Here is a 27,181-nt window from a genome sequence, read left to right as displayed (position 1 = left end):
CGTACGAATGGATTTGTTTTGAATGTTAATCGAAGACGTTTGGGGGACAACTCACATTTTAAAATACTTTTTTTTTTTTAAATGTATAACGACTGTTTAAATACTAAAAATACTTTTAATTACATAAGATCTAGAGAAAAATTATCGACAAGAAAAAGCAACAAAAAAAATATCACTTGTAAAATATCTAATTTTCGTGGCAAGAAATTACACGTCTCCAGGGATGACTTTAATTCAATTCAATAGAAAGCGCTGATTTTTCTTCTTTAAAAAAAATGCAGCAAAAGCTAAAAAAACTTGAACTACATGAGCGTTTTTAATCAATTAAAAAATATACATATTTAAGTGTGGAGATAGCCGCGTTATCACATACAGAATAATACGTCATGTTTACGAACTAGTTACATGGTTTCAACAAACGCTTAGGAACTTTTAAAACTACATCGACGATCGTGGCTCTTTTACACATCTTTTTGTTGTTGTTCCTAATGCAACATATATATTTTTATGAGTGTGTGTGTGTATTTTTATCGGCCACGATATCGGATTGCGGTGGTGGAAGTTGAGGGCTGCGAGCCCTTCCCGGTCACAAGGTCGGTGGTTCGATAGATGGCCATAAACTAGGTAGAAGATGACCTTCAACTGATATGTAGATGACCTTGAGCTACGTAGAAGTTGACTTTTAACTAGTAGATAGGTACTGCAAAGTAGATGAACTTGAACTACACGATAGATGATCTTAAACTACGTAGTAGTAGTAGTGGTAATAAATGACTTTGAACTACTAGTTAGGTGACCTTGATCTGCATGGTAGATGACCTTGAACTACGTAGTAGTAGAATGACTTTTAACAACTAGGTAGGTGGCCTTGAACTGCAAGGTAGATAGATATATGGCCTTGAAATACTTAGTAAAAGATGATTTTTAACTACTTGATAGGTGACCTTGCAAGGTAGATAGATGACGATGAACTACGTAGTAGTAGATGACTTTTAATTACAAGGTAGGTGGTCTTGAACTGCAAGGTAGATATATGGCCTTGAACTACGTAGTAATAGATGACTTAACTACTGGGTAGGTGACCTTCACTTGAAAGGAAGATGACCTTAAACTATGTAGTAGTAGATGACTTTAAACTACATCCATGACCTCGGGCTACCGGGTAGGTGACCTTAAACGACTGGACTGCGTAGATGACCTCGAACTATCGACCCGGGAAGGCTTGGGACCCTCAACCGTCCGATGAACATTTAATAATACACATCCATTAATTTATGCTTAAAGTAATAAAAAGCGAGATGTGGTATTACAGATGACCTTAAGTATACATACAGTATGGTTGTAAGTCAAAATTTACACATTAATACTGAAACTATTGCAAAATTCACATAATACTTACGACGTTAGTGATATACTTTCCAAAATTTTACACACTCTCGTGTGAAAATCCACAAATTTGATCGTTTTTTAATATATTTTTTTTTCCTTTCAACGAGATATCTGATACAAATATTTAAATAAAAAAAACGTGCACGACGTATTTCAGTGTTAGATACGATAACCACAAAAGACCATAGTCAAATTGTTACTCTGACCTTTGTAGAGCTTCGACATCGCCACAACAGACGGCGGCGGAAGCGCTTTCATCGTCAATCTTTTAAAATATTAATTTTTTATGACAGACCACCGATTGAAAACCGAAAGTGGTGTGACATTCCCAGGGTGCTCAGTTCAGAACCCAGATATCTCAGGAGAGAAAAAAAATAATTGCGATCTTAGCGTGTTTTGGAATCGATCAGAATCACGAGACTTATAATCTATAATACAGTTTTTTTTAATCATATCAAGTTTTATTTTTAACGCCACATTTCGAACCGAGAAAAAAAAATTGTATTACTTTTCATTTTAAGTAGTTTTTTTTCTTCTTTCCTTCAAAATGCATGGCACATTTATTACTTAAAATATTTAATTCTATTTTAATTACTGTTCAAAATATCAACGATCACAAAGTGGGATATATATATATATATATATATATATATATATATATATATATATATATATATATATATATATATATATATATATATATATATATATATATATATATATATATATATATATATATATATATATATATATATATACATATATATATATATATATATATATATATATATATATATAAATATATATATATAATGAAAAATGTGGAAAAAAATTACCTACGCCAAAATGTGACGTTTCCAGATCAACCGACCCGGCGTCGGTGGCCATTTACCATATTAAATTTCCAAAAAGAAAAAAATGAGTATTCATATATAAATAGTATTCAGCGGTCTTTTGCACCGCGTTTTCTCCTTTACCTCCGAAAACTTACAACTAGATCATTACATATTAAGTACACGTTAAAACATACAATAATTATTATCAATCGTTTGCGCACACCGCAAGACCGTCCTCCACAACGCGACATACCTAAGAAAAATTGGAATAGAGATCCTACTTTAGGGCAGACAGTAGTGTCTGCAACAGTATGAGCAATGGTCCGTGTCATAATACTACGGCGTTATCGGAAAATACGAGTTAGGGATCAAATCAAACAACACTCGCGAAGTCACCGGTTCGAAGTCGAGAATTCGCGCGTGACTCCGCAAAGGAACTATGTCTAAAGTGGTAGAACAGAAATTAGTCGGGGGTCTTTGTTCGTGACCCGGCGGCACCCACCCGCCGATTAAATAATACTTACTTTGTACTGTTGCGTCGGAACTCGGACAGAGAACGACGACGAGAATAAAAATAAAATGAAAGAAAAAAAAACGAACGAATGTAAAACTGCGGGTGGTGCCGCGCGCCGGCGGTTGGGAACCTCCGGCCGGCTGTCAGTTTGACAGCGGCTGTCACGGTACCGGCACTGGGCGCGCGGCCTAGACGTACATGCCCATGCCGTACATGGACGCCCAGTCGATGCCCTGGAAGCTGGACATGTCGACGCCGGCCAGCTGGTAGGGGTGGTAGGCGGGCGGCGCGGCGGCGGCGGCGGCGGGCGGCGCGCTGGCGGGCGGCGGCGCGGGGTAGGGCGCGTAGCGGTAGGCGGCCAGCGCAGCGGCCGGGTACAGCAGCTTGGGGTAGGCGGCGGCGGCCGCGGCGTGCGCCTGCGCCTGCGCCACGGCCAGCGGCGCGGGCGGCGGCGGCAGGCGCCCGCCCAGCACGGCCGAGCCCACGCCGGCCAGCCGCTTGCCCAGAAGCCCGGCGCTCGCCTGCACCGCCTCCTTGGGCTGCGCCTTCTTGCACTCCACCTTCTTGTTCTTGATCGTGTGGAAGTGGATCTCGCACACGCGGTCCACGACGTCCTCGTTCTCGAAGGTCACGAAGCCGAAGCCGCGGTGGCGCTTGGTCTGCTGGTCCATCAGCATGACGGTCTCCTCGACCTTGCCGAACTGGTTGAAGTAGGCCTTGACCTCCTCGCTGGACGTGTCCTGGCTGACGCCGCCGACGAAGATCTTCTTCGTCTTGTTGGCTTGCTTCGGCCGGTTCTTGGGCGTAGCGTGCTTCGGGTCGATCTTCTTGCCGTCCAGCGTGTGGATGGGCACCTTGAGCACGTTGTCCACGCTGTGCGGCTCCGAGAAGGTGATGAACCCGAACCCGCGGCTCCGCTGCAAGCCACAAGCGGAAAGACAGACATTAGGCTAGACACGACTACGGCTAAACCAATCTCTCGTCTCGATCGTCACTCTCCAGACTTCTGCGGGCCTGTTTACCATCGATCCCATGGCGGAACATGAGAATAAGTACCCTTCGACAATTTTTCTAACGCATTATTTACCATATTTACAAAGTAATTGAGAAATTTGGGTTGTATGATCATACCGAAGGCAGAAGTGGAAAGACAAACATTATTTACCATATTTACAGAGTTATTAAGAAATTTGGATTTATAAATCATCCGACATCGAGCTGTGGATATCGTAGTCATACAGGAGAAAGTGACCAAGTGCATTGTTTCACAAAAACGTAATCATTGACTATTTGATATCTTACTAGCTTAATATTGCCCTGAACAAAATCGCAAAGGATTTAAAACTTGGAAGTATAATATAGTTAAAAAGTTAAAAATGACTAACTGCATTGGTGTTCATTTTCTTACCAAGCAAAAGTGACTTAAATGGCCCTCCTGAACATTTTACGTTTTGGTAGTTGGTCACTTTCTCCTGTACGACTACGATATGCTAACTAAAAAACGTACATCAGTACACCTCTATGAAGTACGTAAATTAAAAAGGGCAATATTTATCGAAAATATATATTTTCTGGGCTGAAATTCCATACGGAAACTAATGGTAAACCTATAACGATGGAGAGTGTGCAGCAGATGAATTGCATACAGTTGTTAGTGTGAGTTGAATTAAGATCCGATCCGGGAGTCCTCTGTGACCCGAAAATACCAGCCAAGCCAAGGAAGTCTGCCAAACAATTCTCTTCGGCAATTCGACAATAGTGAGGTACAGTAAAGGCAATTGGAGATGGTATGGGCACACAGGACGCAGAGAGCCTGAACATATTATGAACCAGGCGATCGCCATGGATCTTCCTCGAAAAACATCCAGAGGAAGACTAAAAAAAACACGGATGCTGCAGAAAGATAACATGATTCCAAGGCATGGCCTAGGTGATGTTGTTTATGATAGAAGGACCTACAGCCTGAGGACGAGGAGGGCTGACCCCAGCAGTCTACAAAGACAATAAGTCGGGATGGAGCCAGGAAGAAGATGATGAGAACACCCGTTGTTCTCGAAACTAGTCGTGATGACATTAATAAACTCGAAAATGGTCTCAAGCGAGTGTTTAATTTTTACACTGTATGTATTTAATCATGATTTCTATTCATACAAAACAAAATCCTTATCCGCACCCAATGGTGCATAGGGCACTGTGAAATATAAACTCAGTATTATCTTGATCGTTTACACATGAAGGAAAGGTGATCAGCCCTCCGCTTCAGGTACCAGTCCAGGGTAATAATGAATAAATATTACAGTGAAAAAATCACCTATATTTATTTTACCCCCTTGGGAATCGAACCCGGGACCTCCAGAACGATAGCCGAGCGTGCTGACCATTACACTTCGGAGGCGGACTTCGTTATTAATACCCTTTTAAAACATTTCTCAAGATACAAACTTTACGTTTTCTCGTTACAATTTTTTTTTTTTTAAAAATGGCTATTTAAACACACAAAAAATACGATATAACGTCACGTTTAAAGTAGCATCGAAAAAAATCAAATAAAAGGTATAGTTTTAGTTTTATAGCTATCTAAAAATATTAAATATAACACAGGCGAGATACGAAAAATTAATAATATTTCATAGATTTTAGGTTGAGTGTTAGTTACAAGGTATTACACGAACTGTAACTAAAAAAATCCTAAGTTATTTTGTTAAGATAATTAAGTAAAATTTTAGATTCAAAGGTAGACAATTATTTCAAGGGGTATTACAATCTAAATTTAATATTACCGACAGTTTAAATATTATTTATTATATCAGATACTGGATGACTCACCCTACGGATGAGATAACAAAACTATACGTGTCGAAACATGATATGAAACATCTGTTGTTCCTCTTCACATGAAAGACGATGGTAGTCTGAGCATCCCAGGACTTGCGACCTGGCATTTGGCCGGTTTAAGCGATCGCTTAACGCACTTGCGTAACGTTCACCAATCACTCAGAGGTTTACAAGTTCAAATTCCCCGCAATAAATTGATGGTGGCACCCGTCGTGTGGCATGTTGCGCCGTCTTGTTGAAACCACAGCTCTGTCACATCAATGCCATTCAACTGAGGTACGATTAAGTCAGTAATAATTGTTCTGTAGCGCTCTCCATTGACGGTAACAATAACTGTCAACTGTCAAATTGACAGCCTGTAGGAACAATGTTGCCATTTATATATGCAATACAAAACATTCTATATATGCAATAGTCTTAGATCCATACAGGTAGCTTTTCAATACATTTGTGAAGTATGGCTGATTGTAGCACCATCGGTTGGGGAATTAATGAAGTATTTAATAATTATGGATTTATTATTGAGAACGGTGGAGGTTACACGAGTGTGTAAAGTGATCGCTTAAGCCGGCCAAATGGCAGGTCGTAAGCCGCGGGATGCTCAGACGTCCATCTTCTTTCGTATAAAGTGAAAGATCAATACATGTTTGATAATAAGTTGAAACACATTTAAATTGAGTATTATCAATTAAATTATTTATAATTTAGTAAATACAATTTTTACTTGTCCTTTGCTATCCAAAGCAAATTTTAAATTAAATAAACTACTTTAATCGACGTTAAGATTATATATATAAATATATATATATATATATATATATATATATATATATATATATATATATATATATATATATATATATATATATATATTTATATATAAATATATATATATATATATATATATATATATATATATATATATATATATATATATATATATATATATATATATATATATATATATATATACATATACATATACATATACATATACATATACATATACATATACATATACATATACATATACATATACATATACATATACATATACATATACATATACATATACATATACATATACATATACATATACATATACATATACATATACATATACATATACATATACATATACATATACATATACATATACATATACATATACATATACATATACATATACATATACATATACATATACATATACATATACATATACATATACATATACATATACATATACATATACATATACATATACATATATATATATATATATATATATATATATATATATATATATATATATATATATATATATATATATATATATATATATATATATATAATTGTTATTCATAAATTCCAAACTGGATTTCCTATATGTTATATAAAACAATTTTTCTTCTAATTTGGCTCAATTTTACCTGGGAGTGGGAACTAAGCAGTCTTATACAAGATGTCACGTCGCGTTACAAACTGTGTAACAACGATTATATTCAATGTCCCGCTAAGTTGTACGAGACGGCACTATTTCAATTGTAATCTATGTCAATTTACCTGTCTATGATAAATAAATTATAATAAGGCTCAATTTTACCTGGAAGTGGGAACTAAGCAAATCTTATACAATATGTCACATCGCGTTACAAACTGTGTAACAGCAATTCTATTCAAATTTCCGCTAATAGTTGTACGAGACGGTACTATTTCAATTGTAATCTACCTTACATTACCTCTTAAAATAATTTCTAATTTTATTCAATTTTACCCGGGAGTGGGGACTAAGCAATCTTATACAAGATGTCGCGTCATGTTAAAAACTGTGTAATATCGATTATATTCAAAATCCTGCTAAAAGTTGTACGAGACAGCACTATTTCAACTGTAATCTATGTCACATAACCTGTCTATGATAAATAAAATCTAAGTAGGCTCAATTTTACCTGGGGGTGGAAACTAAGCAAGTTTATACAAGATGTCACATCGCGTTACAAACTGTGTAACAACGATTAAATTCAAAATCCTGCTAAAAGTTCTACGAGAAGGCGATATTTCAATTAAAATCTATGTCACATTACCTGTATAAATAAATTCTAATTAAGTTAATTTTTCCTGGGGTGGGAACTAAGCAAACTTATACAATATGTCAAGTCGCGTTACAAACTGTGCAAAATGATTCTATTCAATGTCCCGCTAGAAGTTGTAGGAGACGGCACTATTTCAATGATAATCTATGTCACATTATCTGTCTAAATAAATTTTAATTTGGCTCAATTTTACCTGAGGGTGGGAACTAAGCAAGTTTATATAAGATGTCACGTCGCGTTACAGTGCAAATCGATTCTATTCAAAATCCCGCTAAAAGTTGTACGAGACGGCACAATTTCAACTGTAATCTATGTCACATAACCTGTCTACGATAAATAAATGGGCTCAATTTTACCTGGGAATGGGAACTAAGCAAGTTTATACAAGATGTCACGTCGCGTTACAAAATGTGTAACAGCAACTCTATTTCTTCACATTACCTATGTAAATAAATAACATATATTGTAAAAAACTAAAGTGACTAGAAAAGTGACTAGATATATTATTTTTAAGGTATCATGTATCATCTATTGGAGGTAAACTTCGATAGTTTCCAAATATTATACAATAGTTCATATCAGATTTTGAATACGAAAAAAAACTAAAACTAAAAAAAAACTATCAAAACATAATACTGTTTCCAAGCCAGGGTGGGCAAGGAGGATCGAACGCCATGTACCTCTATCTTCGCTGACAAACTTCAACTCTTCGGCGGTCTCTGCGTCTCCTCATCCACGTGCCGATCGTTCCGATCCCTGGCATGTCCAATTTCAAGCCGATTGTGCCAATTCTTTGCCGGACTTCTTCGACTTCTAAATTCACGATAGTCGATTCGGTTCTGCGTTCATTCATCATAACTTTCCTTCACGTATGCATACCATCTCAACATGTTTTTGAATTAGTCTTGGTATTTCTTTTTCTAAACTTATTGGAACAACTCGGGGAATTGACCCCTAAAACCGGGCGGGGTATTGTTTTACAACCCGCATATGCACCCAATAACATCACAATGCACTGCGTAGTGTACTTACACCCGAATAGACTATTAACCATACAGTCAACTACGACCAGGATTCAACAGCTTGCATACCCGGAAAATAATAAAATAGGTATAAATTCATCTACCAGTTTTCACTACAATTATCGCTGTGCTAAAAATATCAATTTTTAAAACTAAATGAAACTTTAACAGACTTACAAATAATGTTACATTTTGTGTAAAATAAAAGTTACAGATAATGTTACGTTTTGTGTAAAATGAGTTACAAATAAAGTTACGTTTTGTATAAAATGAGTTACAGATAATGTTACATTTTGTATAAAATGAGATACAGATAATGTTACGTTTTGTATAAAATGAGTTACAGATGTTACATTTCGTATAAAATGAATTACAGATAATGCGATAATGTAACATTCTGTGTATGATGCGACAAAGGGTGTTTTGTTACTCGTCCACGGCAAATACAGGACGCCGTGCTTACGTGATATACCAGCGCATACATGTTACTAATTCTGTCCCAACGTATTCAACGGTGTTACATCTAAATCAATTAGTGTTTTAAGTTACATACGCCTCGAGTTGGTAATACATTATTATACACTATGAAGACACCATGGCACAAAATCAAAAGAAGATAAAAATCAAGACTTATTCGTATGTAAATATAGAAAAAAAACTAAAAAAATATATATATTTAAGTACTTATATAAAGGCATGAAACTTGTGAAATGGTACAAAGTTACGATAAATTACTGCAAGGTGAAATTAATTTGTTAAAATAAGGAAGTGTGGTATATTTATATTTATATACACAGCCAAATTACAAGTATCAAATCCCCAAGAGAAAATCAACGACAGTTCAATCAATTACTGAGCATTACACATCTAAACAGAGAGAGAGAGAAGATATCAAAAGGTGTTTTATTATCCTCTGCACTCGTCACATACTCAAGGTTATTTATATATATATTAGTCGTGTAACTCAGGTTACATCTGTGTTTATGCTCAACATACCCAGGGATCATGTGTTACACCCGAACAACTAAAGGTTAACCAAAACATACCTACGAATAGCTACCAGTTACGTAATTATATTATTGTGTGAACCTTGCCTTGTATGTTCCTCGGCGGCGCTTGGATCACTACCCGAACGACGACTTGCGTCGCGAGCCGTTGCGAATATCAATCGTATCCTTAAACATAGCTCAATTGAAAAACTATCACTTTCTTCATAGTGCAAGTCACATTTCTAGGCAGTGGTGGGAGTGTGAGATACATTTCTGGACAATGATGGGGGTGTGGGTCACATTTCTGGACAATGGTGGGTGTGTGCGTTACATTTCTGGACAATGATGAAGGTGTGGGTTACGTTTCTAAACAATGAGGGGGGTGTAGGTCATATATCTAGACAATGGTGGGAGTGTGAGATACATTTCTGGACAATAATGGGGGTGTGGGTCACATTTCTGGACAATGATGGGTGCGTGAGTTACATTTCTATACAGTGATGGGGGTGTAGGTAATATTTCTAGACAATGGTGGGACTGTGAGATACAGTTCTGGACAATGATAAGGGTGAGGGTCTCATTTCAGGACAGTGGTGGATGTGTGGATCACATTTCTAGACAATGATGGGTGTGTGGGTTACATTTATGGAGAATGATGGGGCTGTAGGTCATATTTCTAGACAATGATGGAGAAAAACAGAGAGTACAATACCGGGAGGAAGGGGATTAAGAAAGGAACACAAAGGGAGAAGGGAAAAAATGAAGAGAAACGATACAAAGACAGTTGCTTCAAAACATTATTAACTTTGTAGATAACATGAAACACAAAATCAAATATGATGAAATCAGACATGGTCAGCAACAAAAGTGTGCTCCAAAGAGCAAGAGCAGGGAGACAGTTGCCGACTGATATCAAAGGTCCGGAAGGTGTCCTATCTGGGGCATGTGCTGAGAGGAGACAAGTACGAGCTGTTGCACCTAATAGAGGGTCAACGAGGTGCGGACAGAAGACAGATCTCATGGCTCCGGAATATACGAGATTGGATGGGGATCAGGACCGTCAGAGTTGCCCAAGACAACGATAGTTACTCTCTTTACCGAGAGTTAGCAGAAGAAAAGCAACCATGAAAATGACAACTGAAGGGACAACATAAACAGATATTCAGGGAATATAAAAGAGGAATAATATATTACGACGGTAAGTGGTAACGTTTGGTAGCATTTAAGAAGATGAGGATATTTTAAAAACCATTGCCATGATATCGAAACATTTGGCGTGGACAGTACGGCTGTCCAAACTCAAAACACAGTAAGGGACATTTTTTTGTAGTACGTTTTTTTTGTTGCATTTTTGGACTAAGTAGATTCTAACTTAGTCCACAAATGCAAAAAAAAAACTTACTACAAAAAAATGTCCCTTACTGTGTTTTAAGTTTGGACAGCTTTGGCTGTAGATAGAAGAAAAACAAAAATAGTGAAAACGGAATTGGAAAAAACAGAGATTCAAGGAATGTAAAAGATATCATTTATGAAGATGAAGACGTTTTAAAGAACTGCGAATGCTAGAGGAAATGATCGTAGGAAAGAAATGGAAAAAACGTACAGAGACATACAAACGGGAAGAACGCCAATTTCAGGACGGCATAGCATGGTGAGACGTACCTGAGTGACGGGATCCTTCATGATGAGCACGTCAGTGACGCTGCCGAACATGCCGAAGTACTCGCGCAGCTTCTCGCTGGACGTCTGCCAGGAGAGGCCGCCGACGAACAGCTTCCCGGGGGCCGGGTCGGCCGAGGAGGCCGAGCAGGGGGCTCCGGCCGCCGCGGCCGCCGGTAGCCCCGCGGCCGGAGCGCCGCCAGCCTGCGCGGCCGCCCCGCCGGCGGCTCCGGCGCCGCTGGGCGTCGAGCGCCCCGAGGAGCCCGAGTGGCTGCCCCCTGGTGGAGAGAGATCGCCTTTTAAAACAGCAGCCTAAAGGTGGAGACTGACCGGAGCATTTCGTCAGCCGAACGCACCATCCATAGTTTCGGATGCTCGGTGATGCTCGCCGCGAGCGATGCTACGTTATGTTAAGACGAAATGCTCCGGTCAGTCTCGACCTTAAGAGATAATTAAGATATCGCGTTTGGAAACAGTAGCCCTGGGAATCGAACCCGGGACCTCCAGCACGGTTGCTGAACACGCTAAACATTACACATTTAGAATGACAGTGACAGGGAAATTGAGAACGATTCAATGTAAAATTGGGATACGATTTTGATTTGAAGATATCCTAGACCAAAATGGCGAAGGGAGGTATCATTTGTTGCCGCAGACCACAGGATTGACACCACAGAAGAAGAAATTGCTTAGCAAGAGAGGTCTAAGGCTAGATTCAATTCAATTCAATTTATTTATTTCAATTATTATAAACATTACAAACTTTAAAAAAATTAAATCGTAAAAATAAAATATATGCAAGAACTATTGCTAAGGTGAAGAAGAATCCCGCTTCGGAAAACTCCTTCCAGACACACGGAACAGACCAATATCCAATGAGATATTGTTCAACATAGCGGTAGCTCTTCCTACAGGCATAACCATCGGCAGGTTGGTCCTGTGTATAGGAATGTGAAACAATCTATGCCGACGCTGTCTTAGGTAACTATCGGGAACATACAGACCAATGTTCCGGATAATTTCAGGATTATCCATCATTCCACGCAACCATCGATAAAAATGCGTAATCAAATACACATTCCTTCTAGTCTCTAGACTGTTGTAGCCGAGCATACCCTGGAGAAACTCGGTCGGGTAGAGCCGAGGATAATAGCCGTACTCTCTCATGTAGAGAAACTTCTTTAGGACTTTCTCTACCATAAGAGAGTACTTAAGCTCGTGTGGCCCCATCGTGTGGTATCATGGAGCTACTCTCGAGTCTACTTCGCACCGAGGAGTTATAAAGAGTTCTCAGCACGCGGGTATTTCGGAGAACCCTGACAGTACGCAGAACGAATCCTAGCATTTGCAACGCAGACGGTGGTCCTACACTAGGGCGGGTGGGATGATGTCACTCACCGTTGGCTTGAGCCTGCGCGTGCGCGCTGGCGGCCGCCTGCGCCGCCGCGGCCGCGGCCGCCGCAGCGGGCCCCGCGCCGCCCAGCACGGGCACGAGCGCCGGCTGCAGCAGGTGGTGGTGGTGGTGGTGCTCGGCGTGCGCGTGGTGCGCGTGGTGCTCGAGCAGCAGGCCGCCGCCGGCGTCCAGCGCGCCTACGGCGCCCGCCGCGCCGCCGCTGTAAGAGAGGACACGCCATTTTAGAGACGGCGACAAACCGCGCACAGACTCACATGCACATTAACATCTAATTATTTTTGAAAAAAAAAACTAACTTTATACATCGATTCGTCGGAATTGCTACTCACAAGCCCTGCAAATACTTAGACTTCCATATTCTTCTACATCTCGGCTGTCCAAACTCAAAACACAGTAAGGTGGTCATTTTTTTTGTAGTACGTTTTTTTTGCATTTTTGGACTAAGTAGAATCTCCTTTTTTTTGTTACAAAAATGTTAATAATATTAGTATATAACCACTCACTCCCTGTGAGTGGTTATATACTAATATATTAACATTTTTGTAAAAAATAAATAAGTAAAAATGACTAACCACAAAGTAAATGCTTTAAATATTAATAATATTGAGAATAGAATCTACTCAGTCTAAAAATGAAAAAAAAATGTCCCTTACTGTGTTTTGAGTTTGCACTGCCGATCTATGTTGTGACGTCAAAACATATAAACAGAACATGCTATAAATCCTTGTACATAATAGGTAAGGATATTTTAACATCAATTGATTCGGCAGTCGTTTTGTGGTAAAATCTATCCATTTTTATTTAATGTATTACTTAGTAAAAACCACGTTTTCTTAAAATCTACTGTGAAACGTGTTTCGATGCATTCCGCATCATTTTCGCATACGGTGTTTGAAAATGATGCGGAATGGATCGAAACACGTGTCACAGTAGATTTTAAGGAAAAGTAGTATTTTATTAGTAATACATTAATTGAAAAATGATATTTTTAAGGCAACTAATATATAAATTATCTACAACTACTACTATTACTACTACTACAGTCACGCCTTTTCCCTGCAGGATTAGAAAGAGAGGATAGAATGCCACATTCGTCTATCCTGACATGCACTCCTAGCATTCTCCTCACCCATACCATAACGTACACTTTTGTCACGACGAGATTTTAAAATCCGATTGATCTGATCGCGCCAAGTCCTTTTGGCCGTCCTCATTCTGCTCTACCGTTCACATTGGCCAAATATACTCTTCTGGTCATTCTCTCGTTATCCATTCGCTCCATATGAGAATATTTCATAATCTTTTCAACTACCATCCTCAGTTCAGCCTGACATTCCTCATCATTTTCAATTCAATCATACAACAAATTGTCGACAGAATCGTCTGAGGGAACGCATTTCTGCTTGAATCCTTCATTTGCCAATTCCATGTTTGGCTGTCAGACATCAGTGTCGGTACTAGCGCTCCGTTGTGAACTGCCAGTTAAGCTTCCTTGTATATATTTTTGTATATATTTGTCCGCCTCCGTAGTGTAATGGTCAGCACGCTCGGCTACCGTTCTGGAGGTCCCGGGTTCGATTCCCAGCGGGGGGTCAAATAAATATGTTTTATTCACTGTAATCTTTAACCAATATTACCCCGGTATGGTAAATTAAGCGGAGGGCTGATCACCTTTCATTTACGTGTAAACGATCAAGATAACACTGCGTTTATATGACGCAGTGCCCTATGCGCCATTGGGGTGCGGATAAGGGTTTAAGTATATTATTTTTATTTGCAATCACTCTATTCAAAACGCCATCCATTCTTTTCTCTGCATTCACCCTACTCTCAATATCTTTATCCAACTTTCCATCCCTTGCGAACATGCTTCCTAAATAAATTATACATTTCCTTATTATTATTATCATTAAAATATTTTTGAAATTGTATTGTAAAAGAATCTCGATAAAACAGACCTCTATTTGAAGCACTCAGATAAGCGAGCGTTTTTGCCTAGAATTTTCACTCATGAAAACCTACTGTTAGTATTATACGAGTAAATGCTTAAATTCATGTGTCTGATCACATCTCGACGATCCTATAACATTTATTAACATTTCGTCAGATAAAGAAGTTAAAATATATTAAACGCATTTTCATAATTTTAGAGACTTGAGCATAGTAAAAAAAACACCAAACTTCATATATCGCTCACTCCTTTCAAGAACGTCATAAACCAAAATTCGTCAATTTTCAGTTGTGCATGTTTTCGGAATGCCCAGAAAATGTACTATATCCCAGCAAAAACGGCATATTTTTAACTTAATATTTACCCGCTACAGGGCAGAAAGTGTTGTTTTTGCATTTTGAAGAAAAGGTATTGTTTAATATTTTTTAATGCTAAATATTTTTCAAATGAAGAAAAAACCTTCAGGTTTTACCTAAAAAGATCTGTTGCATAGTAAAAAGTTCATTAAGTGGCTTGATATTTATTTTTAATACATTGTATTATATTTTTAAACTTTAAAAACGTTCTCCAGAAAAATCAAGTTTTTTGATTTATGACGTTCTTGAAAGGAGTGAGCGGTATGTCTCACTCCTTACAAATGTCATATATCAAAAAACACGATTTTTCAAGAGATCGTTTTTAAATTTTAAGAATATAATAAAATGTATTAAAAATAAATATCAAGCAACTTATTGAACTTTTTACTATGCAACAGATCGTTTTAGGTAAAACCTGAATGTTTTTTCACCATTTGAAAAATATTTAAGATATTTAAAAAAATAATTAAACGATACCTTTTCTTCAAATTGTATTAGACTCGTAATAGTAGTAGTATAAGTGTTTTTAAAAGCCGATATAATTAATATTTTCATTCATCATTTTCTTTTGGAAAATTCGCGATCCAAAAAACGGTATTTTCGTAAGTTGGCAATGAATGACGTCACAGAAACGATGGAGTTATTTTAAAATTGGTAACATTGCTAAATTATTGGCGGCTCTATTTGTTGAAGTCTATGGTCCCCCCTCCCCTCATATTTGTATAACACAAATGGTAGAGTAGTGGTAAACAAACAATCCACACTACTACTATTACAGCGCTATAAACCATATACAATAAACCATATGACGTCATAAAACGTTCGATGGCGGAAATTTGATGACGTATGCGAACGCACGTTTTTCGTTTTATAAAAATATGTTAAGTTTAAACCTTCATATCTCCCTTAGTTCCCTACAGATTTCAATAAGAATGCTACCGATAGTCTTGTGATTTTTCATATTAATTTATTAGCCACTTCATAATCACACATCGTGATGTTTATCCATTGGTCAGTTATATCGAGGTTTTCCTGTACTTATATAAAAATTATGTAACGGTCAAGACCTGGTGAAGATTGGATAGAGAGTCACTTGTCTGAAAAAAGGCTACTTCCTGCATTCATAAATACACGTCATAAAAAAACTGGATTTTTCAGTAGATCGTTTTTAAAGTTTAAGAATATAATGAAATGTATTAAAAATAAATATCAAGCCACTTATTGAACTTTTTACTGTGCAACAGATCTTTTTAGGTAAAACCTGAATGTTTTTCTCAATTTGAAAAATATTTAGTATAAGTATTTTAAAAAAATAATTAAACAATACATTTTCTTCAAAATGCAAAAACAACACTTTCTGCCCTGTAGCGGGTAAATATTAAGTTAAAAATACGCCGCTTTTGCTGGGATATAGTACATTTTCTGGGCATTCCGAAAACATGCACAACTGAAAATAGACGATTTTTGATATATGACGTTGTTGAAAGGAGTGAGCGATTTATCATTTTATTTTATTTTTCAGGTTATTCCTATGGTAGTAATCTGTGTCGGGGCAGTTGTTGGAGTTCTCGGCTTCTCCTTCTACCAATTCAGGACGAGGACTGACGTCATGTAAGTTGTACAACACTCTATGTATAATTTGTCAAAATGCGATCTCTCAGACGAGTGTGCTCCATGAAAATGTGCGATCGCAAGACATGACCCCACAAGATGGACCCCAAAATGTATACTGCAGCTGCGTACAACTCTATTTATAATTTGTCAAAATGCGATCTCTCAGACGAGTGTGCGGCATGAAGATGTGCGATCGCAAGACAGGACCCCACAAGGTGGACCCCAAAATGTATACTGCAGCTGCGTACAACACTCTGTTTATATTTGTCAAAATAAAAAATATGCGAAAAATAAATTTATTTATTTATTTTGATTTCAGACTGGCCAAATCGTGGGGGATGAAGTCTGATTGGATGGATTTGAAAAACCCACCCCATCTGAAGGTAGGACTAGTCCAAATATATTAATATTACATACTTGTATTTTGTTGTATTTGTACGACCACGTTTCAATTCAAGAAACCATTTGTTACTGTATAACATACTCGTATTTTGTTGTATTTGTACAACCACGTTTAAATTCAAGAAACTATTTGATACTATATAACATACTCGTATTTTGTTGTATTTGTACAACCACGTTTAAATTCAAGAACCTATTTGATACTATATAACATACTCGTATTTTGGTGTATTTGTACAACCACGTTTAAATTCACGAAACCATTTGATACTTAATAACATACTCGTAAGTTGTTGTATTTGAACAACCACGTTTAAATTCAACATATTTGATACTAGTTGATTTTCTTAGTGCAGAATCTCCATAAAGCTCGTAAAAATAACTGTTGGTGCTTCAATTGTATTCTTTGCTTGCAAAAGACGCCTTTTTGAGCATATTAATGTAAACTATTTACGACAGCTACAAATATTCTCATTGACGGGTGAAAACATTTGCAGTTTCACCAGTTCGTGGTGACATCTGCAGTTCTTGGTTCTGAGGCTCTGCATCTGTGCGAATAGCTCTCGATTCGGCACAATCCAGCCTAGCTAGCTCTCCGGTACAAGGGCCAGCGGGACGCGCGAGTCGGCCCGCCGCTGGCGGCGTCGCGGCGCCGGGCGTCGGGGCGCTAGCCGCACGTCTGCCCGTATCGATCCGAGCGGTGCAGCAGCCAGCCGGACCTACCACTAGCCAGCTCCAACTCACAACTAACCACCTAACTTCTTATCCATCATGTATGCATACATCCGGAGAGCATGCTCGTCTTACGCGAGCAAGACTCAATTAATCAATTTGTAAGTGGCGTGTGTCTTCCTCCTCCTGGCTACATCCCATGTAGGTATATCGGGAATATATCGGGTACACAGTACACCGCGTTTTTTTCCCAAAGTATTTGAAGGCAGTGTTTTTACAAATATCGGTTTATTGCCGTTGAAAGTAAGTCTTAAAAAACGTGCATTATCCAGTTATTTTATATTTAAAAAAAAATATTTATTTTTATTCCTGACTCCATCTCAACTTGTCACCTTTGTAGACTGCTGGGGTCAGCTCTCCTCGTCCTCAGGCTGTAGGTCCTTCTATCATATACAACGTCACCTAGGCCATGGGATCGTGTTACCTTTCTGCAGCATCCATGAATTCTTTGGTCTTCCTCTAGATGTCTTTCTATGGCGATGGCCTGGTACACAATATGATCAGGTTCTCGGCGTCCTATGTGCCCATACCATCTCCAATTGCCTTTCCTCTACCTTACTATTGACGCCTGTTACAGCCAGGCTTCCATATACATCATATACAACATCACCTAGGTCATGATCTTCGAAACGTGTTCTCTTTTTGCAGAACCCATGAAGTATTTGGTCTTTTTCTTTCTGGCTACATCCCAACTTATCGTCTTTGTAGTCTGCTGGGGTCAGCTCTCCTCGTCTTCAGGCTGTAGGTCCTTCTGTCATGGACAACGTCACTAAGGCCATGTCTTCGAACCATATTCTCTCTTTGCAGCATCCATATTTTTTCTGGTCTTCCTCTGGATATCTTTCGAGGAAGATCCATTGCTATTGCCTGGTTCACGATATGATCAGGTTCTCTGCGTCCTATGTGCCCTTACTAAGCCACTTATTGAACTTTTTTACTGTGCAACAGATCTTTTAAGGTAAAACCTAAATATTTTTCTCCATTTGAAGAATATTTAGTATTTAAAAAAAAATATTAAACAATACCTTTTCTTCAAAATGCAAAAACAACACTTTCTGCCCTGTAGCGGGTAAATATTAAGTTAAAAATATGCCGCTTTTGCTGGGATATAGTACATTTTCTGGGCATTCCGAAAACATGCACAGCTGAAAATCTTCCCCTACCCCCCTACACTTTTCGCCATTCGTACACGTGTATCACGAAGTTGAACCGAATGCTTAATTCGACCCAAGATGGCCGCCGCCTACAGAAACAGCTGATGTATTTTACGGCGGGAAAACAATTGAAAAACTATTATGTAATATTTTTTTTATTTTTTTGACATCTCATCAAAAATTAAGAAGAATATGGAAGTCTGGGCATTAACGGGGCTGACGACCGTCATAGGCTGGTTTAAGGTATCACTTTACACACGTGTAACATTCACCAATTCTACCCATTATGTTTCTCATGTGTGTGATCATAATCCAGGATTCGGACCTCACATACTAATAGAAGAGTTTCTGCTTAGTAAAAAGCTTCTTTACATCTCACCAATAGATGTCTCTAGTGAAGTTCTAGTGCTTCTAGAACAAGGTTTCTAAATTGGTTCATATATATAGAACCTCCAAGAATTTGAATAGTGTGGTTGTCAATAATGGGTAGGATTGGTGAATGTTACACGTGTGTAAAGTGATTACGCAAACCAGCCTATGACGGTCGTCAGCCCCGTAAATGACCAATCTTTCATAATCTTCTTTATCTGTGATGAGATGTCAAAAAATAATATGACAGATAACATGATTCCAAGGCATGGCCTAAGTGACGTTGTATATGATAGAAGGACCTACAGCCTGAGGACGAGGAGAGCTGACTCCAACAGTCTATATTCGTTTGAAAATGCCATAACTAGGTAAAACAGTGTTTCAATCAAATACATCTTAGTAGACTCAAAAAAATTATGTGTTTGATTTGAAAATGAATACATAAATTAAAATGTAGTTCTGTAAATTAAACGTTAAATCAGTAAATATAGCATGGTCGGGTACGTGTGTACCCGAATTCGATTTTCTTTTAAGATATCGCTCACTCCTTTCAAGAACGTCATAAATAAAAAATCGTCAATTTTCAGTTGTGCACGTTTTCGGAATGCCCAGAAAATGTACTATATCCCAGCAAAAGCGGCATATTTTCAACTTAATATTTACCCGCTACAGGGCAGAAAGTGTTGTTTTTGCATTTTGAAGAAAAGGTATTGTTTATTTATTTTTTTTTTTAATATACTTAATATTTTTCAAATGGAGAAAAAACCTCCAGGTTTTACCTAAAAAGATCTGTTGCACAGTAAAAAGTTCAATAAGTGGCTTGATATTTATTTTTAATACATTGTATTATATTTTGAAACTTTAAAAATGATCTCCTGAAAAAACAAAAAAAGTTTTTTGATTTATGACGGTGTTGAAAGGAGTGAGCGATATGTCAGTAAAAGAAATGTGCTATATTGTAAATAAAACCTAAAAATAAAACAACAAATAAACTGTGTTTGATTTAGAAATTGATACATAAAGTCTACAAAGACGATAAGTTGGTATAGAACCAGGAAGACGAAGAAATACATATATTGTCATATAAAATAACTGGAAAATGCTCGTTTTTCAAGACAAACTTTAAACGGCAAAAAAACTGATAATCGTACAATTTTCGCCATCAAATACTTTGGGGAAAAAAGGCTGTGTTCTGTTACGGAAACATACCCGATACACTCATGACGTCACGGGATAATATTCGCAAATTGAGAACGCCAATGATACACTCACCCCCGCCCCTAAAGCGAGCACGAGCTCGCCCGAGCTTTTCCGAACGCCGTTCGGCCCTGCGCCGAAACCCGCCCGGCGGAGCCGCCCGAACGGGGTCGCGGAGGCGCCCGAAGCCTACCCTCGTAAAAAAACATCCCCCAGCGGCAGAAAAACGGTTCAAACCATCCCGCGACATGGTCGAAAGCGTCAAACTGAAGCTTTGCACGGAGGATTCAAATCATATGGAAGTCGGAACCTTTTCCCCAAAGGGCGCATTTCAAATTGGCCATTTCGGCGGGCGGGAGCGAGCGGCGTTTCGCGGTTGCTAGGAGCCCGCGGCTCCGGCGGGGCTTGCCGAAGTTTTCCGGACATTCCCGAATGGATTTTCCATACATTCCCGCCCATCGTCCGGAGAGGGGCGGCGCTCGCGGGCGGACTAGGGAACCGAAACGCCCGACGTCCGATTTTAGACTTGAGAAAAATTCAACAACGCGGCAACATATTTCGCGATTTTTACTTTCGTAAAATGCTGCCTGAAAACTGATCGAAATATTTGACTTTTGTGAAATATCTGGTGGTAAAAATTAAGTAATAAATCGTGAATCCTAAAACATACTATGCTTGAAATATTGACAATTGGTTAGTTCAGGAGTCGCGTATGTATGAGAAAGTGTAAATGAAGATGGAAGGGGCGAAAATTAGGCGCAGACAGATCGCCGTGGCGTTCTATTCTCTCTGCCTACGCGAAGATTATATATACCTTACGACCTTACTCCAAACTCGGTTGTGTTTATTGGCTCCGCATATATTTTATTATGTCCTTCATTCATTATGGATCTCTGATTGGGTTATATTTTATACATGTCAGGCAGCTGCTAAATTTGGGCGTTGGAATATATTAATCCAAACTTGGTTGCGTTAATCGGCTCCGTATGTATTTAATCGTGTCCCCGTGTGTTATGATGATGAATATCGTAGTCATACAGGGGAAAGTGACCAAGTGCATTGTTTTACAAAAACGTGATCATTGACTATTTGATATCTTACTAGCTTTATATTGCCCTGAAAAAATCCCAAAGGATTTTAAACTTGTAAATACAATATATTGACTTGTTAAAAATGACTAACTGCATTGGTGTTTATTTTCTCGCCAAGCAAAAGTGACTTAAATGGCCCTCCTGAACATTTTACGTTTTGGTAGTTGGTCACTTTCTCCTGTGCGACTACGATATATAGAACGTTAAAGAATTTGAGTAGTGTGGTAGTCAATAATGGGTAGAATTGGTGAATGTTACACGTGCGTAAAGTGATCACTTAAACCAGCCTATGACGGTCGTCAGCCCCGTAAATGCCCAGACTTCCATATTCTTCTTCATATTTGATGAGATGTCAATAAATAAGTAATAAAGATATGTATGAGAAGATGCACGAACGTGGAAGAGGCGAAGAATATTTGCAAAGACGAATGGTGTGGCGTTCTATTTTTTCTGTCTACACCTGCGGGGAAGCGGCGTGATTGTTAGTTACTTATATTTATTTAATATGGTATTACCCATGACTGGTACCTGAGCGGTAGCCTACGATATCTCCGTTTAAATAGGTAGCTAGTTAGTTGAGAAATAAAAACGAATAAAAAGGAAGGGCGAAAGAATCCCGAGTCCGGCCGGCGGGGCGGCGCGCCCGGCGATGCGCGCGCCGCGGCGGGCGGCCGGCGCCGCGCCCGGCTCAGTGCGCGCCGGCCGGCCGCCGCGGCCGCTATATTGTCCTGTCACAGCAGTAGTGCTTGTAGCGCCTACTGGCCGCCATACTGCTGCGCCGGGACATGACAGCGGACGCGGCGGCCTACTACACCGACTCCACTGCACGCACCCCCGGGACGCAGCCGCCCCGGCCGGGACGCGAGCACCCTGCCTCGGCGGCCCGCTCGGGACGCGAGCACCCTGCCTCGGCGGCCCGCTCGGGACGCGACCACCCTGCCTCGGCGGCCCGCTCGGGACGCGACTATCCTGCCTTGGCTGCCCGAATCGAGACGCAGCTACCCTACCTTGGCTGCCCGAATCAAGACGCGGTTCCCTACCGCGGTTACCCTACCTCGGTGACCACTTCAGGGCGGAGTAACCCTACCTCGATGGCCAATTCACGACGCGACTACCCTACCTCGACGTCCGTTTCACGACGCGTTTACCCTACCTCGACCACCGATAAAAGACCTAATCTCCACATTCTGCGGTCGATTCCCATCGACTTGCCGACGCAGGATTTCCACTAAGTGAAATACGACGTTCGTCTTCCACCCAGTGTCCTATATCGCAGGGTTGATCGAGTGTGGTAAAAACGGTAGAAAGAGTGTCCAAAATACATGTCGCATACGCCGCGCGTCTCTACACTGTCCGAGATATTTCACGATAGGTTGCTGGGACCGAATTTCCAGATATCTTCTCACTCCTTTCAAGAAAATCATAAATCAAAAATCGTCAATTTTCAGCTGTGCGTGTTTTCGGAATGCACAAAAAATGAATCCCAGCAAAAGAGACATATTTTAAACTTAATATTTACCCGCTACTCGGCAGAAAGTGTTGTTTTTGCATTTTGAAGAAATGGAATTGTTTAATTATTTTTTTTAAATATACTTACTTAATATATTTCAAATGGAGAAAAAACCTTCAGGTTTTACGTAAAAAGATCTGTTGCACAGTAAAAAGTTCAATGAGCGGCTTGGTATTTATTTTCAATCCATGTTATTATAAAGTAAACCTTAAAAACAATCTCCTGAACAATCAAGTTTTTTTTATATATGACGTTGTTGAAAGGAATGAGCGATATGTGAAGGACCATGCGAGGGCGGACGGCGCGCAGTGCAAACCCGTGAAACATGCACATTTTTTTAAATTACCTAACGTCCAAGTGACTCGGCTTATGCAACACCGTTCATCATGTCCCTACTCTGGCTTCAACTTTATAAGTTTCATAGCCTATGCCTGCTCGTGAGTGGATTTACTCTTTATGTTTTAAGTTACTATAATTTCATGTAATTCATGAGTGAAAATTCTAGGCAAAAAAAACACTCGCTACACGCACTTCGGACCGTTATATTCATGTCGTCTAGGTGGATTTGCGCATACCCAAAGCCGCAAGACGTAAGAAATTTTTTTTTTTTAAATTTGATGAGTGATTTCAGTGTTTTCCGGGGCGGTTGAGTGCGCTACCGAAATCGATTGCGAGACAGAGCGCCGGGCTACAAGAATGCAAGTGCACGGGAACAGAGAGATGCATATATATATATATATATATATATATATATATATATATATATATATATATATATATATATATATATATATATATATATATATATATATATATATATATATATATACACACACACACACATTGCTTCAAACGCATGGTGCATAGGGCACTGAATCATATAAATGCAGTGTCCTCTTGATCGTTAACACACGAAAGAAAGGTGATCAGGTCTCCTCTTCAGGGTAATATCGAATAAATATTAGAGTGAAAGATCGCTTATATTTATTTGACCACCGCGCCCTGGGAATCGAACCCGGGACCTCCAGCACGGTGGCCGAGCGTGCTGACCTTATTTTCACTACAGAGGCGGATAAAATACTTCGGGGCTTTGGTATAACGCGATCCGTTTTTCATGTTTCATGTATATTTTCGTGGCGGTTCGTAACCCATAATTTTACCACGTCGACGTTCGTCCATCTGCCATTTTTCAAATTGTGTTCAAATAATTGAAGTTTGCATTTAAAAATCGGCTCGCTGGCTGCATTACTCATTCATACACTTGCCCGTAAACAATTATAAACAATCACGGTGAAATTACACAACCCTGTTTTACGCATACTTTCGGGAGTTTCCAATCCTAAAATGCGCATACTTTCTCGAGTTATTTTCCGCACTTCGCGCGGCGAGTGCAACGGGGGCGACAGGTCCTAATCCTCGGCCGGGAGCGCGGCGGGTCCCGTGCAGCCCGGGGTGGCTGTACGCACACGCGTTCGCCCCCGAGATCGATACGTTTCGGGGTCAACGCACTCCGCCATCCTCTAGACTGGGGCCGACACCGAGCGCGCCCAAACCCCCGTAGCGCCAGCGAGGGCGAAACGAGATCGGACGAGGGTGGTTTTAAAATGCCAATTTTAAATAGGTATTTTAATAGGTTTTCCTTTAGAAAAAAACGGGTTAAAAGTATGCCCAAATACTTTAAAATTATTAATTTTAAGTGTGTCAAAATACTTTAAAATTATTAATTTTACTACTACTACTACTACTACCATCACGCCGATTCCCCGCAGGGGTAGGCAGAGAGGATGGAACGCCACACTCTTATGTCCTGACATACACTCCTCGCCTCCTTCACATCCATACATCTAGTCATACATGCCCTCCGATTACGCAGACTTTTGACACCGCCAGATTTTAGGTTCTGATTGATCTGATCGTGCCTGAAGTCTTTTTCGGTCGTCCACGTTCTGTTTTCCCTCTCACATTCGCAACATATATTTTCTTAAGTCATTCTCTCGCTATCCATTCGCTCCACATGTCCATACCACCGCAAAGAGCTCTTTCTAATCTTTTCAATTATTCCTCGTTCAGCCTTACATTCCTTTCTTATATCTTCGTTTTTAATTCTGTCATACAATGATTTTCCACACATTCGTCTGAGGGAGCGCATATCAACAGCATTCACTCTGCTTTCATCCTTGTGTGTCAAAATACTTTAAAATTATTAACTTTAAGTGTGTCAAAATACTTTGAAATTATTAATTTTAAAAATGTGTTCCAATACATTAAAATATTAATTTTAAGTGTGTTCAATTACTTAAATAGGAATTTATATAGGTTTTCCTTTAGAAAAAAAAAACGTTTCAAAACATTTTGAGTGGGTCCCCAAATACTTGTTCACAAATCTGGATTGTCTCCAATTATAGGAGTTATTTTTCATATATTTTTTTTGATAAAACCTATTTTTTTACAATGCCCAGACTTCCATATTCATATTCATCTTGGATGAGATGTCAAAAATATATAGGGTCAAAACATTTTAAATAGTACTCAATATTTTAAATATTAAAATCAAACGCTGATTTTTAGAGCCTACAAAATTGTATTCTATTATTTAAAAACTCGTGAAAAAAATTGTGACAATTGTTTCGGTATATTTTCATATCAAAAGCATTGTTGACTTTGTGGTATGGTTTATTTATATAAAGAGAAATGTTTGTGTTTTGTATTATTTACATATTATAAATAGGTATTAAATTGTGGTAGTGTGTGTTCGAACCGAGACACTCTGACTCAAGAGTCCGCGACACTAATCACGGGACCACAACCCGACACAATATAACACTATAATATATATACTGTGATATAACACTGTCCTTAAGTCTGGGAATTCCATATTCTTCTTCATCTTTGATGAGATGTAAAAAAAATAGTATGAAAATGACTCCTGTAATTGGAGATAATCCAGATTTTGTGAACAAGTATTTGGACACACTCAAAATGTTGTAAGTAATAGTAGTACTTAGACAAATTAAGAATGTAAACATTTTACAATTTTCATAGAATTAACTCTTGATCATTTACCCATTCCTTTATTTTGCCTTTGTTCCATATTTTAGTTTGACCTCTGACCTCCGTCGGCAACAAATATGATATGGCCTTTTCTGTAAAAATCGCTCGCGTGCAGTTAGGACCGTTCTGCATTCGCGCGACGGAAATATCGATCCGACGGGCTGTAGGAGCAGTCCGAGGCCGAACGGTCCAATGGGGACAAAGCAAAATTGATTCAATATATTTTTCTATAGCCCAGGGTGCGGCCAGATGACGGTCACGGGGTAGAGGCAAACGTACATTTCAGCAGGCGACCGGCTGCGCGAGGGGCCAGACGTTTCTCCGCATTTTTTTTACAACATTTTGAGTGTGTCCAAATACTTGTTCACAAAATCTGGATTATCTCCAATTGCAGGAGTTATTTTCATATTATTTTTCGACATCTCATCAAGGATGAAGACGAATATGGAAGTCTGGGCATTTACGGGGCTGACGACCGTCATAAGCTGGATTAAGTGATCACTTTACACACGTGTAACATTCACCAATTCTACCCATTATTGACAACCGCACTACTCAAATTCTTGGAAGTTCTATATATATGAACCAATTTTGAAACATTTTTCTTGAATCACTAGAAAAACTTCCATATTCTTTTTCATCTTTGATGAGATAAAAAAAATAATATGAAAATAACTCCTGTAATTGAAGATAATCCAGATATTGAGAACAAGTATTTGGATAACTCAAAATAATGTATTATTTAAACTCTGATATTTATGTATGATAAAAAAACGATGATCAAGATAGCAGGGCGTACATGCGATGCAGTGCCCTATGCACATCGGATTCCAACAGTGGGTCGGAAGAAGAACCGGTCGTGGATGGGGCCTAGCGGAGCGGGGCGCAGATACCCCCTCCGCGCCTAGCAGGCGCCAGAAAGAGGTAGCGACGGGGACATTGAAAGGGTGTAACATGAAAGCTGTCCCACCGCATGCCCAGATCTGATACAGAAGCATTT

The 27,181-nt window shown here is 39.1% G+C and overlaps 1 protein-coding gene across 1 annotated transcript in view; it reads right to left on the bottom strand.

Annotated features, from left to right (window-relative positions):
* Positions 1-2,215: 2,215 nt before the first annotated feature.
* msi (RNA-binding protein musashi) overlaps positions 2,216-27,181 on the bottom strand; it is a 122,290-nt gene continuing 97,324 nt past the window's right edge. The window contains exons 2-4 of the mRNA XM_088274465.1: positions 12,739-12,953; positions 11,344-11,618; positions 2,216-3,656 (exon numbers count right to left, since the gene is read on the bottom strand). Of these exons, the coding sequence (XP_088130591.1) occupies positions 2,928-3,656; positions 11,344-11,618; positions 12,739-12,953 (1,219 nt within the window). The 3' untranslated portion in view covers positions 2,216-2,927. The remainder of the gene's footprint in view (positions 3,657-11,343; positions 11,619-12,738; positions 12,954-27,181) is intronic.

The sequence above is a fragment of the Brachycentrus maculatus genome, unplaced genomic scaffold (genome assembly GCF_059751285.1).
Source record: "Brachycentrus maculatus isolate JH-2025_06_01 unplaced genomic scaffold, ASM5975128v1 h1tg000680l, whole genome shotgun sequence".
In the NCBI taxonomy this organism is placed as follows: Eukaryota; Metazoa; Arthropoda; class Insecta; order Trichoptera; family Brachycentridae; genus Brachycentrus; species Brachycentrus maculatus.
Note: the sequence above shows the minus strand (reverse complement) of the source record. Positions and strands in the feature narration are given on the sequence as shown.